General features: G+C 55.0%; 1 protein-coding gene and 1 long non-coding RNA gene across 5 annotated transcripts in view; one reads left to right on the top strand and one right to left on the bottom strand.

Annotated features, from left to right (window-relative positions):
* The window catches only part of MBP (myelin basic protein), a 104,551-nt gene that overhangs the window by 14,262 nt on the left and 75,135 nt on the right, over positions 1 to 15,154 (bottom strand). For 2 of the 4 annotated variants that reach the window (XM_042239253.1, XM_027960830.2), the window contains exon 2: positions 12,179 to 12,256. The exons of the other annotated variants lie outside the window; for them this stretch is intronic. In XM_042239253.1, the coding sequence (XP_042095187.1) occupies positions 12,179 to 12,256 (78 nt within the window). The remainder of the gene's footprint in view (positions 1 to 12,178; positions 12,257 to 15,154) is intronic. 4 annotated transcript variants of the gene reach the window in all.
* On the top strand, positions 6,481 to 14,723 carry LOC132658505 (uncharacterized). Its single transcript, XR_009598236.1, has 2 exons — positions 6,481 to 6,885; positions 14,338 to 14,723. It is a non-coding gene; the product is annotated as an uncharacterized LOC132658505 (long non-coding RNA).

The raw sequence follows: 15,154 nt of genomic DNA, 5'->3' as shown, positions 1-15,154 counted from the left end.
ATGTTTTTGGAAGTGATTTTTATAATTAATGTGTTCATCTCTGCTCTTTTGATGCAAGTAATTTAAATCTTAAAAGTTGGCCATGAATGTTTATAGCAGCTCAATTCATAATCACTAACTCTGTAAAGGTCGCAAATGAGTGAGGTGATAAACAGACTATAGTGTGCCCATGTGAAGCCATACTGCGCGGCAGTAAGGAGCGACTTTGATACACTTGACAACTCAGAGGCGTCTCCAAGGCACTGGGCTCGGTGAAAGAAGACGTTCCAAAAAGCCTTTATACTGTGTGATCTCACACACACATGACAGTCTTACGGGGAGGGTGACGAGAGCAGGGCTTGGCCGGGGTCAGGGCTGGGGGAGGGAGGCGGTGGTGTGAACTGGGAGGGAGGTTTGGGGGCGATGCGTCCCTATGGTGGTGGCAGCCATGTGCGTGTGAGAATTCACAGACCCGCACACTCTACACAAGTAGTCTCACTGTGTGTGGTCCCGCCACTTCATGGGAAATAGAAGGGAAACAGTGGAAACAGTGAGAGACTTTATTTTTGGGGGCTCCAAAATCACTGCAGATGGTGACTGCAGCCATGAAATTAAAAGACGCTTGCTCCTTGGAAGAAAAATTATGACCAAGCTAGACACCTTATTCAAAAGCAAAGACATTACTTTGCCGACAAAGTCCATCTAGTCAAACCTATGGTTTCTCCACTAGTCATGTACGGATGTGAGAGTTGGACTGTAAAGAAAGCAGAGCACTGAAGAATTGATGCTTTTGAATTGCTGCTTTCTCCACCTGTGTTGGAGAAGACTCTTGAGAGCCCCTTGGGCTGCAAGGGCATCAAACCAGTCTATCCTAAAGGAAATCTGTCCTGAATATTCATTGGAAAGCCTGATGCTAAAGCTGAAACTCCAATACTCTTACCACTTGATGCAAAGAACTGACTCACTGGAAAAGACCCTGATGCTGGGAAAGATTGAAGGCAGGAGGAGAAGGCGACGACAGAGGATGAGATGGTTGGATGGCATCACTGACTCAATGGACATGGGTCTGGGTGGACTCCAGGAGTTGGTGATGGACAGGGAGGCCTGGCGTGCTGCAGTCCATGGGGTCGTGACTAAAATGAACTGAACTGAACTGAACTGAACCCCTCAGAGTAGCAGCTGAGGGAAGCAAGCCAGGTCTCCAGAAGGGTTTCTGTATCCAGGGCTTGTTTGCTGACACCCTGGGGCTGGTCCTGGCCCGGTTTATGCATCACTGGAAGGTTCTGTGGTGAGCGCAGGAAGGAGCACTGAGAGTTCACCTGGCTGCTGGCAGTGACACCCTCAGGCAGAGGCGGGAAGGCGCCCGCAGTGTCTCAGTCACCCTACATTTTTTTTTTTTAAATTTTGGTAAAACATACCTAACATGAACCAGAGATCAAATTGCCAACATCTGCTGGATCATTGAAAAAGCAAAAGAGTTCCAGAAACACATCTATTTCTGCTTTATTGACTATGCCTAAGCCTTTGACTGTGTGGATCACAATAAACTGGAAAATTCTGAAAGAGATGGGAATACCAGACCACCTGACCTGCCTCCTGAGAAATCTGTATGCAGGTCAGGAAGCAACAATTAGAACTGGACACGGAATAACACACTGGTTCCAAACAGGAAAAGAAGTACGTCAAGGCTGTATATTCTCACCCTGCTTATTTAACTTCTATGCAGAGTACATCATGAGAAACCCTGGGCTGGAGGAAGCACAAGCTGGAATCAAGATTGCCGGGAGAAATATCTATAACCTCAGATATGCAGATGACACCACCCTTATGGCAGAAAGTGAAGAGGAACTAAAGAGCCTCTTGATGAAAGTGAAAGAGGAGAGTGAAAAAGTTGGCTTAAAGCTCAACATTCAGAAAACGAAGATCATGGCATCCGGTCCCATCACTTCATGGGAAATAGATGGGGAAACAGTGGAAACAGTGTCAGACTTTATTTTTTTGCGTTCCAAAATCACTGCAGATGGTGATTGCAGCCATGAAATTACAAGACGCTTGCTCCTTGGAAAGAAAGTTATGACCAACCTAGACACATATTCAAAAGCTAAGACATTCCTTTGTCAACAAAGGTCCATCTAGTCAAGGCTATGGTTTTTCCAGTGGTCATGTATGGATGTGAGAGTTGGACTGTAAAGAAAGCTGAGCACCGAAGAATTGATGCTTTTGAACTGTGGTGTTGGAGAAGACTCTTGAGAGTCCCTTGGACTGCAAGGAGATCCAACCAGTCCATCCTAAAGGAGATCAGTCCTGGGTGTTCATTGGAAGGACTGAAACTCCAGTACTTTGGCCACGTGATGTGAAGAGCTGACTCATTTGAAAAGACCCTGATGCCGGGAAAGATTGAGGGCAGGAGGAGATGGGGACGACAGAGGATGAGATGGCTGGATGGCATCACCGACTCAATGGACATGGGTTTGGGTGGACTCCGGGAGTTGGTGATGGACAGGGAGGCCTGACATGCTGCGGTTCATGGGGTCGCAGAGTTGGACACGACTAAGTGACTGAACTGAACTGACCTAACATGAAACCTACCATTTTGCCATTTTTAATTGCACATTTTGGTGTCATTAAGTACATTTACGATGTGTATCCATCACAGCATCCAGCTTCAGACTTTTCCCATCTTCCCAAACCAACCCTGCACCCAGCAGATACCGGGTCCCCTCACTGGTCCTGGCCTCCCGGAAAGTCCCACCCTAGGCCCCCTGTGACTGGCGGCGCCAGGGACCCCTGGCCAGGGGGACCACCCAGTGCTTGTTCTCTGGGGACTGGCTCCTTTCTGTCAGGCATGGCTTGCGTCGGAACTTCCTTCCTGCTCAAATGCCATCCCTGGGGCCCGTGTAAACGCGTTCTGTTCACTCATCGCCCCCTGACAGACAGGTGGTTGTTCCCACCCTGGCGGGGCTCGGCCCCTGCGCTGCCGGCGGCTCTGGGGGTGTGGCCCAGCCTGCTTCTCCCTAGGCCTGAAGTGCAGCCCTGACTCTGTGTGAGCCAGGCAGCTGAAGGCTGCACTGAAGGCCCGCCCGTGCTGCGGGAAGGGGCTACGTCCAGCCCGGGGGCGCCGGGCGGGGAGGCTCCGGCCAGGCCACCGGCGGTCTGTGCCGTCGGCGGTCAGAGCAGCGCCAGCCCTAGTCACCCAGGCAGGGCAGGAGGCCCTGGCGGTCCTGGAGGCGTGCTTTAAAGACAGCACGGTTTGTCTTGTTACATTTCACAATTCGCGGGGAGCAGATACTGCTTTCCTCATGCCTTGCCATAAACAAGGGGGTCTGTTCTGTCCTGTGGGGGGATGGGAGGCCGGGGAGGAGGGAGGACGGTGGGGCTGTCCAGGCGCCCAGGGGGCCCTGCAGCCTCACAGCCCCACATGGACGCGGGGGTGCGGCCTGGCTGCTGACGCCAGGCCAGGGCGGAGGAGGTAGCGAGGGGCAAGCGGCAGTCACCCCCGACCCCGAGAGATCAGAAAAGGAAAAAGGGCCGGAGATCGGGACCCCCACCCCGCACCACACTGGTCTACATGTGAGGTTAGGATGTCAACGCATTCTCTCTAAAGTACACAGAGCTGAATATTTGGGAAGCGAAGTTGGAAAATTAGTCCAGTTTTTTTAAAACGAAAGCTTCAGTTGTTCAGAAAAATGGCACTTATTACATAGGGATTTCAAATAAAGCAGAGAAGTCTGTAGAAGAAGTCCTGCCACTCAGGGCTGTGCTTTGTCCACGTGCTGATGACCCACGGGCAGACCCGGCCTGTACACGGGACGATGTGAGTGTACGGGGCCTTGGCGCGCGATCACAGCGCGCGCAGGGTTACATGCCGCCGACTCGTTACTCTTTCTTGACGTAACAATGAAAACAATAACGAACTTCTTGGTGGCAAATAAAATAACATTATGCTAAAAATCTAAATACGATGGAAGGAAAGCCATGGGATAAAGGATAACAGGTCATTAATTTTTAACATAAATTGCCTTTTCCATTCGCCTGTTTGAAAAATTATGATTAATTTCCCCCCCAAACTTGTGATAATGTGTACTTCACCAGCAGGTGGAGCTCGTGCACTTGGCTTGCCAGTCCCATCTCGAGACACGATGAAGGATTTTTAACTATTTTCCAATTTGCTCAAACTTGCAAGTAATAAGAGGAGATTAGTTTTCGCCTGACACAGTGAAGATCAATGGTCATCAGATTGGGTAAAGATTCATTCCCTCGACTCTGACGGCTGTTTTATGAAAATAGGGTTGAGGCATTTGTCTGCATCGTTATTTGCATTTGGATTTGATTAGAGACGAAGGGATGGAATTGTTCCCTCAGAAGAAAACGCTGCAGCTTGAAAAAATGAACACCCACTGTGTCTGGGGTTTGTGCTCAGGGGAAAATAGAGTCCTAGAGCTTGATTTAGTTCTTGTCTGCAAGAAGAATGTAAAATCTTTCCTGAAGAATTGATTCTTTCAAATTGTGGCGCCGAAGAAGACTCTGGAGAGTCCCTTGGACATCAAGGAGACCAAACCAGTCAATTCTAAAAGAAATCAACCCTGAATACTCATTAGAAGGACTGATGGTGAAGCTGAAGCTCCAATACTTTGGGCACCTGATGCAAAGAGCTGACTCATTGGAAAATACCCTGATGCTGGGAAAGATTGAGGGCAGGAGGAGAAGGGGGTGACAGAGGATGAGATGGTTGGATGGCATCACCAACTCAGTGTGTATGAGTTTGAACAAGTTCCAGGAGATGATGAAGGACAGGGAAGCCTGGCGTGCTGCAGTCCATGGGGCCACAAAGAACTGGACACGACTGAGTGACTGAACAACCTGGATCCACCATTAGAATGCCAGTGGTGGAAATTTGAGTGAATCCTGGGTCTGGAACATGTCTCCCCACTGCATCCACCCTGCTGAGCTCTGCACCCTAGATGCAGTCAGACCAGTCAGTCCTGAGGACAGTTGGACCCTAGAGCCTGGCTGCCTCCCCTCTCTCTGCCCAGGCTTCAGATTGCTGGCCTCTTCTCCGGATGGATGACACTAGGTGGGTTCCAAGGAGGGGCCAGGAGAGCAGTGATAAACGCCAGGCAGACAGGCATCTGAGGGCTGCCCAGATGCAGACTCACGGCTTGCAGACGTCACACAGGAGAGACGAGCCTCTAGAGGACCCGCGCTCTACCTGGTACTTTGGAGGGCAAGGCTCTGACCTGCGGTGTGTTTCAAGGGGAGCGCGTTTCTGGCCCTCACAGAGCGCCGGCTCCCTCCGGGCTCAGGCGGTAGCGAGAGGCACTCCGGCTCCTGTGCTTGCCCTCTGTGTCGTGCGCTGCGGTGGGGAGCTCGGTCCTTCAGTCACAGCGTGTGTTGGGTGACGAGTGTTGGTAACATCTGCTCCATCTTTTCTGCATTGTAGGAAGGGACGTGAGCTCTTTGTGGAGCTGCTGTTTGGAAACTGCTGCCCTTTTTAAAACTTGAAATTGAGCGTTTTCATGGAGGTCACCAGTGTAGGTACCCTCATGCCAGGGTGCCTCACCCACCATCTGCGGGTCTGTCGTGATGGGTACCTCCGAGGTGCTCTGGGTCCGGCCCATCAACAAGCCCCTAACCCTGTGGTGGGGACCTTGAGGTGCCCGAGGCCCACATCCTGCACTCAGGGACAGGTCGAGGCGCCGTGCCAGAAGGACGCAGCCCAGCGCGGCCTCTCTGTGGATCGGCCTCCGCCGTGTCCAGATGGTCGTCCTGAGTCTGAAAGCAGGACCGTTTTCTTTCTGGCACTTTCTTAGTCAAGTCGATCCTGGGAGTCAGGCAATTTGTGCAGCCCTCTGTGTCCCTGGGGCTGATACAGGGGAGGAGCAAGGAAAGCAGCTCCTCCGTGTTTTATGGGGTGGACATGTGGTTGTTTTCACCTCATTTTACAAATGTGGACATAGCTGCTCGAAGGGGTTGTGTGAAGGGGTGAAAAGCATCCAACGAAGCAGCTGTGCAACACACACACCCCTTGGTGTATCAGTTTACAGGCTGAACGTGGTAGAAGTCCGCTTGCACCCACAGAGCGGCATTAGGGATACGCACCTTCAGTAGATGGTTCCATCAGCGGTCTAGAGAGTGAAGGAATTTGCCTTTTGCTTTTTTCAAAGTGCAATTTGCATTTTGATTTTTCCGAAATAAAAACCCTTTGGCTTTTTGGAAGCCCAGATCCAGCGGCGTGTCTCTTTCACCTGCTTGGAACCACACGCTCCAACAGTGTGGGTGTCTTCCTGAACTGCCGATGATAAGGCAGAACAACAGAGTGAGACTTGGGATCAGTAAGAGAGCTGCTTCTTGGGAAAGTGTTAAGAAAAGCAAAAATGCTTCTTCCGCATTGTCGTCTTTATATTTGAGAACCAGGAAATGTAGTCATGATGGAACGGCTTTTCTTTTCCTGCCCTTTTCCTCTTGCCTCACACTTCTTTGGATGGTTTACGAAACTCCCCCAGAAATCTCATTTTGGTGACTACAGAGAGTCGAGGACTCAAGGAAGTCCTCCTCAAGGATTTTCCGAAAAAGCAGCATTGTGAACATCTTGTGCTGAAAGACTCTAATCTGCGGTAGTCCTGTCTCTCGGCCCGTCTTTGGAAGGCAGGGTTGTGGCAGTTTCGTGCTCCTGTGGCATCTGGCTCTGAGTTAGCTGCCGGTAAAATATGATCTCCTAGAGCATGTGAGCTGAAGGTCACAGGCCTGCAGGAGAGATAGCACATCTGCTGGAAACTGTCGGCCGCAATGCGCCCCCTTTCAGAGCTGGCCCCAATGACCACGGCGGCTTTTTGCTTCAACACCCTGACCCCGCGACGCTCCGGCTGTTCCCAGAAACCGCTGGACAACGAGGCCGATCTTGTTTATGTAAGTTCTTCAGAGGAAGCGATCGCTCCACTTCTTATCAACCAGCCCCTGGTATGCCTCAGGGGAGGGCGCCAGATGCTTTCTGGCAAGGTTGCTGCTTTTCGATTGTGCAATCTGGGGAGAGAATTCTTGTTGGTCTGAATGATCCTTGCAGTCTGCCCTTGCGTTTTCACCCTCAGCAAGTTTAAGAATGTGTTTGCTCCTGAATCCTCGGCTCGGCAGAGTTTACTTAAAGCAGTGGCCTCTCTCTCTTTTAGAGAGAGCCGTGCTGTGTCAGTAGTGGGCTTTTCTCAGTTACAGGAAGCAGCACAGGCAGTGCTCTCATTTAGGTGGAGATTTTAGGTGGCCTACTGCCTGTTCTCATGACACGTTTCATCTTGGCCGGAGGGTGGTCTGTGTTTGTGGGGAGCTGTCTCATACTCTGCCCAGAGGGACTGTCGCTTGGGCCGGGATAGGAGGGCCTGGCTTCCAAGCTGGAGAGTTTCTACTTTCAGCAAGTTGTGAAGCTGAAGGCAGTGGGGAGTGGGGGGAGGGAGGGCACATCGGCCTATTTCCCCCTGCGATGTCTCACCTGAAACGAGGGAATCAAAGCGCCCAGCCTCTTCTGGACCAAGTCTTTGCCTCCATAGATGTCCATGCAAGGACTGGATTAGAGGCCTCCGGGCAAGGACGGAACGAAATCTCCAGTCTGTGGGTGTGAGGCCACCCTGGAGGGAAGTCGGTGTCACATGTACAGCCGACGTGTCTGCTGGTTCTGTGAACACGCAGCGGCTGCCTGGCTTCTGATGGGGGCTTAGCCTCAGGCGGAGGCCTTCAAGGCTGGCCTCAGCTCTCACCCTGGGGAGTGGACCGGCAGGGGGAGGAGGCGGCCGTGTAGGGGTCCCGGCTGGAGCTGGGAGCTGCCGTCAGGTCCACGAGGATGCTGCCCACGGTCGTGTTTTCTACCCGTCTCGCATCAACTGATATGGAGCCTCCAGGTGGGTCCCTCTGCCATGACTGGGCCACCCTCACTGTCCTGGGAGCCAGACCTCATTCCTGTCTCGGGCAGCGCTGGGGAGCTCATGGCCAGAAGCCCGGGCTCACGGTCTCCAGAGGAGCGGCTCAGCGCTGCTTCTCAAACAGGGCGGCGGGCTGGTGCTGAGAGCGACGCTCCTGAACGTGGGCATGCAAGCTTCCCTGTCTCCTGTCCGCAGGAGGCAGGGCTGGAAGTTGGCGTTAACTGTTCCGACTTTTTTCTTTGCTCCCATTTTGGAAGAACTCACTGTGTCTATAGTATGCACATGACTTCCCAGCATAAAGATCCTGCTAATGCCTTGGTAGCTGCGTAAACCAAACAGTCTCCCAGGGCACCTTTCCTTGGCTTAGAACTCAGTCATCTCCTTATGCAGAATGGCAGCGGGCGGTGTGAGGGATGCAGAGTCTGGAAGGCTTATTTTGGGAGGAAAAGCCAAGTTGCAACGGGCTTTCCTGCCACTGAAGACCACGGGCCCCTGGGTGGCTGCACTGTGAGGCAGCACCTCAGGGTGAGGAGCGTGGAATAGACCCCAGGCCTGACCCCGGCCTGACCCCTTGAGAGGGCCACCCCCGGAGACCCAGACGGCCTGCCCCACATCAGTGCGGCCCCCAGGGAGACTGACCAGCTCTGGGTCCCCACGGCCAGACCGTCAGGGCCTGTCAAGACCACCCAACTCTGGTCCGAGCCATTTCCTTGGAAATGAGGAAGAAATCGATTCAGAAAACCTGGAGACGGAGTACGAAGGAAGTGTCCGGAAGGCTTTCCGTGTGAGCACAATGCCTGGGGCTGGGAGCTGACAGAGGTCTGTCTACTGAGCAGAGCAAGGTCTTACATGCCTCAGGCACGCAGAGTCGCCCCTGAGCCCCTGCCTCAGGGCTGGAGGGGGCTGTGCTGGTCACATGGCTGCAAGAGGGCCTGAGACAGGAGGAAATGGCCATGGGTACGTCCCCACAGAGACGCTAGCAGTCCCTGACTCTGACTCTCCAGTTGAGATGCTGAGGCCCGAGGGCAGGAGCGTAGGGGCTGCAGCCAGAGCTGGGCTGTAGGACCCCGGGGAGGGGGGTGTCTGCTGCATCCATGATGCCCAGTTTACCAGCACCAGGGCGGTGCCTCTGTTTCCCTCCATCAGCCCGGGGTCCCGGGGCGTCGGCAGGACAGACGGTTGTTTCTGACGTCGCTGCCAGTGGCTGGGGTGGGGGGGAGGCTCAGAGCAGACTCTGCAGGTGGAAGAGCAGGCCCTCAGCACGTGCTACCCTGCACGCTCCGCGCTTCTCCAGGCGCCAGGAGCCCAACTCGGTGAGCCCCGGCCCCTGGGACGGTTGGTGCAGGTTCAGAGTGGGGAGGTCGGCTCTGGACAGACCTCTGGGTGCCCCTCCACCCCTCAGGCGGGTGGCCCCACGGTGACCTCTGCAGGCTCGTAAGGACTGGGCCCCCAGGGGCTGCGAGTGGCAGGCAGGGGCTCAAGGAAGCCGGTAAGAGCAACTGCCGGGCGTGGGAGCAGGGCGCTCCTGGCTCTGCCTGCGTCTCCAGGCCCAGAGGTGCAGGTGCAGGTGGGACAGGGCCCAGCCAGGCGCGGCTCCCCGCTGCCCTCTCCGGGCACCTTTCCGCCTCCTTAGTCCATGCGACCTCTGGACGATGTGGCCTTTGGAGGCCCGGCCGTGCAGGGTCGGGAGACTTGATGGGGAGCCGGGAGGAGGAGGCCCTGTATCCCCCACGGAGCCGTCTTCCCCGCTGTACATGCATCTGCTCCTTGTTTCTCCCTTGGTGCCTGTGCTTTTCAGACTCATCTTGGGTCCTCCAACGTCATCTGCGTGGATGTGGGCTCCCCGCCACCTTCAGGTCTGCCCTCGGGTCAGGCTGGGGTGGAACTAAGAAGTGATGCGTCTCCTGGAATCGAAGGGCTCCTCGTGGGAGCCCCATTCTGGAAGGGCCTCCAAGGCGCTGAGCCCGCTTGTTTCTTGACAAATAGCCAGTGGGGCTTTCTCACCCTTCCTGCGGAGTTTGTGCAGAGAGACCGAAGGTGGAATGTTCTAGAAGGTCTGGGTGTAGGATGTCAGCCTGACATTGCTCACCAGCTGAGTTTCTGAGCCTCGGGGGAAGGATGGGGGAGGTTTCGGTGCTGAGCTGCTGGGCCTGGCACCACGGTTCCCAGCGTGGCCCCAGCGGGCTGCTCTGTCTCCTCCACGCTTCTTTCACGGCCCTTTCTTGTATCTGAAAACCTTTTAGTACCACCGGGCGCTTCAGCCCTTTCCCATGGCTGGTGCTGTTTCCTCTCCAATAGACATAACCTCTTTTTTTTTAGTCCAGAAAGTAGTTGCTATATGAATGTTTTTTAAGGGAATAAAGAAAAGTCAATAAACCTTTGGATTTTAAAAAATTTGATCTAATCTCTTTCCTGAAATAATAAAGAATTTGACGTGCCAGAGGGAGACATAGTGAAGAGATGGCAAAGGCAGAGGCCTGTCACTGGAGGCCCTGACGACCGGCCCCAGGACTGTGTCTGCAGAGCCCAGGGATGGCGCCTCTGCTGATGTGAGAGCATGCATGTCCGTCCCGCAGAGACTGGGGACGGCGCCCCTGCAGGTGTGAGAGCATGCATGCCCGTCCCGCAGAGACTGGGGACGGCGCCCCCGCAGGTGTGAGAGCATGCATGCCCGTCCCGCAGAGACTGGGGACGGCGCCCCCGCAGGTGTGAGAGCATGCATGTCCGTCCCGCTTGTACACATGGGCAGAGTGCATCTGGCATGAAGATGTGGAGGGCGGGCCTGATGCCTTTGTTCCAACAAAAGAGAAAAACCCAAACACTCTGTTGAAGGTTTCTCTTTATCCCTGAACACCGAAGCCCTGGCCTCTTGCCCCCACACTCTGTGCTGGGTCTGGGATTTCTGGCAAAATCTCTGCCTGCTGTTGGAATGTGTCTGCTTGCTGATGGTGATGTGACCCGTGGAGGCAAGGGCAGGGCTCCAGATGGCTTCGGAGCTCAGGGCGCAAGGGGGTCCTTGTCTGACCGCCACATCCCTGCCGCAGGGTGACTGTGCACCTCAGCCCCCACACCCTCACCCCAGGAATGCGTTTAGGGCCAGCCCCGGCTTCCTCCTGCCAAGTCTGAACCAGCCGAGGTCCAAGGGCTGCAGAGGACATGTGCCTCTAGGGGGTCGGGCCCACACCGCCTTCCCGGGGGCGGGGAAGGAGCTCCTCCTGGCTTTGAGGAGCCACTGAGGGGGCTGTCTGCACAGTGAGCACGGCGACCACGCCTGAAACAGAGTTCCCCTCTCTCTGGGGGTGGCACTCCTCCGACCCCCTGCAGCCTGGAGTGGAGGTTCCATTCACCCCTGGGGGCTTGACGACAGTGCCTCGCACTTAGCCTGCAGCCCAGTGTCTGCCCAGGGGCCCAGCGCCTCTGAGCCTCCTGTCCCTGGCCTCCGTGGCTGCCCTGCCCACCTTCCTGGACCGGCTTTCCGGAGCCGTCTGTCAGGCATGCCTGCTCCTCCTCTGGGGCTTGCCGGGTCTGGGGTCTGTGCCCCACCATCACACAGGGTGACAACCTGTCTTCCTGGCTCTGGGGTCTCAGCAGATGTGGGCGCCCTTCCGACCCGCTTCCTTCCCGCTCCTGCCCCTGGCCCGTGAGTTTGTGGAGAGAGATCCACAGTGAGGGTCCCTGAGCCCCCATTGGGGGCCCTCCCACGCCCTGTTCCAGCACCAGGTGTCCTCCTCGCGTATCGTCCCAGGGTGGAGAGCCCGACGCTGGGACATGGTGCCCACTGAGACCCATGGGCCAGAGAGCAGAGTCTCAGCCGGATGGCACCCCGCACCTCCCCGGGCTCACCCCAAGGTCCCTGTGCCCCCCGTCCTGCGCTCTGAGGGTCAGCTGAGACTCTGGAGGACCGACCACAGGCTCCTCCTCTGCCCAAGGATGCTCACTGGGCTTGTGCCTGGAAGGGCTCATCCACCTGGCATTTGGTGGGCACACACAGTCTGTTAGGCGCTGGTTCTTAAAGCAGATGGGCCATCTCACAGGCCGCTTTTGGGTGGGCCAGGCCTGCCGCGGGCATCTCCCTGCCCTCACCCCGCCCGCGGCCCTGCAGGGCGCCCCCACCCAGAATCGAGGCCCCGCTTCCCTCGCGAGGCCCCTCCTCTCCGTCTCTGCTGTTTTCCTTTGCCGCGCCTCCCCAGGAGCCGCCCTGCGGGGGAGACAAGCTGCCTCTCCGAGGCTCCTGGGGCGGGAGAGAGACGGCCCTGATGCCGTGTGGCCGGGGCCGCGAGGAGGAGCCGTCTTACCTGGTACATGTTGCACAGCCCGGGTGGGCTGCGGGCATGGGGGCCCAGGGGGCTCTTGCTCTGCTTGAGCCACGGGACCTGCCAGAGGGACAGAGTGGCACCTGAGTCCGCGTGGGCACCCGGGCCGGGCCCCGCGTCCTCCGGCGGAGCCCAGGCGGGGAAGAGGGCTGGTGAGGGTGAGGATGGGAAGACGTGGCCTGGCGAGAGGGTGGGCGGTGGACCAGCCGGCGGCTGGGTGTCAGGGGACACACGGAGCGAGAAGACAGCGGGGGCAGCCCCTGAGAGGACCACAGAGAGACAGGACGAGAGGGAGGCTCAGGGGCGCGTTCTGCCCTAGCGCCTGCTCCGGGGCCGTAGCTAGCTGTGTGGCCACCTTCTCTTAAACACCCTGCCGGCACCAGGCACGTGGGTCCAAGATAGCTCCACGTGAAGAGCTGAAAGGGCCTTTCCAAGTCCGCAGAGGAATGGATTTGACACGCAGAGGCAGTTTATCATTCTTTTCCTTTCAGAGTGAGCATGTTAGCTTCTGCACGGGACTGACACGTCTTCCCTGCTCTGTGAGGGTCACTGCAACACCTGCCACACTGGACCCTCTCGGTTTGCTCCGGAGTAAACGGAGGTCATTGTAAGGGCAACAGAGTGTCCCTCCAGCAGACCACTTCCATATTCTTCTCTGCTGTTGGTGACATCTGGGAGCCTAATATTAAAAGGACTTAATAGTCCTTCGTGAGTTATGAATGAACGTAAACTTTACTATACATCTTCCTCAATGGTATTTGCATTTTTCCTATTCTGTTACCTGTGAGATAGTTGCTGAATCGAGCAACTTTGAGGGGTGTGGTAGAGAATATTATTACAGGACTAAGGACAGGGGCCTGCAGGAAGGGCCTCTGATGGCGATGGCAAAATGGTGAGAGAGAGAGAGAGACAGCGGATGCCTTACAGAGGTCAAGAGATGAAGGCAGTGTAATAGATGTCAAGAGAGGTCTTATACTGACGACAGATGAAATGGATTTTTAAAAATGACGTGAATAGCTGGTTATGCATGGAACTAAGCAGTAGTTGTGACATGGGGAAGCATTATGGTGTTCTAGAAATATTATTGCAAAGTGAACAGAATAGAATTCCCAGAGGCAAGTCTGCGGTGAGCCTGTGCTTGGCTGGGTACCTCATGTTCAGTTTTCTGCACATGTGAGAGGCATGCTCTGTGCTAGCAAAAAGCACTGGGCATTGGGTACTTAAACGAGTTAAGACACCGAGTATTTATTTAGCATCACATCTCGGTGGACAAGCTTGAGGATTCTCTGCCTCTAAGAGGCATGGCTGCTCCCACCAAGGGTGAAAACCCCCCAAAATTGGCCTGTGGGCCAGTCCACGCTGGCACTTGGTCCACAGACAAAGGAAGCTTTCTGGTCCTCTAGTTCAGACTGCGTCCCTCTCCATGACGATGCTGTCTCTGCAGCACTTTCAGGTAGCTCTGGGGGCTGGTGGTAAGCGCCCCCCACTGCCACCCCTGGCCTCCTGAGTGTTGGTCACAGAGCTTGGGATGCTGGCCCGAGGCTCTGAGACGGGGCAGCCCCCTGGGCAACCCTCCAGTGACCGGCCCCTCCCGCAGCAGCAGGAGGGACGATGTAGCTGAGGCGGGTCCTCCTCATGTCCAGATATGCTCAGGGTCAAGGGGAGGTTATCTCCGGCAGAAGAAGTGGGGGTGGGAGAAGAGGCAGGAAGGCGCCACCTGTTGCCCCTCCCCGCCTTTGACTGCTTCCAATGAAGCAGGATGATTTCTGGGCACTTAAGAGTGTGGTGACGTCCGTGATGGAAAAACTCGAAGATAACCTGTTAACCCGAGAGTGACAAGAGGCTTCTCCAGTTCTGGGATGCTGACTCCGCACCTCAGTGATTCGCACGAGGCACTGAGGGTGTGTTTTCTCCCTCATGATGAGACAGTCTCTCAGATATCAAGCGGAGCTCTCTGTCAACCGGTAAGAATTGGCCATTCCTTTTGCCAAAAGGAGTCAGTGATGATGGAAATCGACACCAGAAAGTGAAAGTGAGTTTAGAAGGAGATGAGTTAAGAAGAGGGTCTGGGGGCAGGATGTGGGTACAGATGAGTGGAAGACAAATCAAAATTAATTCCATGCCTTTATGCTTATTTCTAGGGCTTTCCTGTGGCTCATTCCATAAAGAATCTGCCTGCAACGCAGGAGACTCAGGTTCGATCCCTGGGTCCGGAAGATACCCTGGAGGAGGAAATGGCAACCCACTCCAGTATTCATGCCTGGAGAATTCCACAGACAGTGGAGCCACAGGGTCGCAGAACGAGTCAGACACGACTGAAGCGCCCTAGCACAGCGCACGCGTTCATTTCCGGCTTACCAAGACTCCCAGCTTGCACTCCACCTGGCATAGTCACTGCCTGCCTCACACTCTGACCTCAGATTCTCCAGTGTTGATCTGACCGCCTGGTCTGCACCCTCCAGGGAGTCCAGCTGGAGGCCGTCTTTCTGTGCTCAGTCACTCAATAAATGCTGTTGAGGGTTCCGTGTCCCAGACACATAGGACGGTAGAGACACTCCCCGCACCCGCCACGTATGCAGGATGGTGTTTTCGAGAAACACTTAACAACGTCAGGCAGAGTGAGAACCGTCTTCACAGAAGGATCAGAGAACAGAAAGCTGATGCTTGAAAGCTGAGCGCAGAGGGGGTGCGCAGGCCCCAGACTCACCTGTTGTTCAGCTGCTGTCAGGAAGCCAGTCACACGTGTGCTTAGTAAGGGAGGGACGTCAAAAAAGGCAACTTAAAAAACTCACGTGCAATGAATTAGTCTGTTAAAATGTTTAATAAATGCGTAAAAAGGGAGAGATATATAAAAGGTAAAAGGTCATCACAAAATCAAATCAGAATACAGACAGCAGAAGGTAATCAGCATTAAATACATCAACACAATTTACAAACGTTTCGCTCGGAGGACCAGCA

Source organism: Ovis aries, chromosome 23 (genome assembly GCF_016772045.2).
Source record: "Ovis aries strain OAR_USU_Benz2616 breed Rambouillet chromosome 23, ARS-UI_Ramb_v3.0, whole genome shotgun sequence".
Classification (NCBI taxonomy): domain Eukaryota; kingdom Metazoa; phylum Chordata; class Mammalia; order Artiodactyla; family Bovidae; genus Ovis; species Ovis aries.
This window is presented reverse-complemented; position numbering and strand designations above follow the sequence as displayed.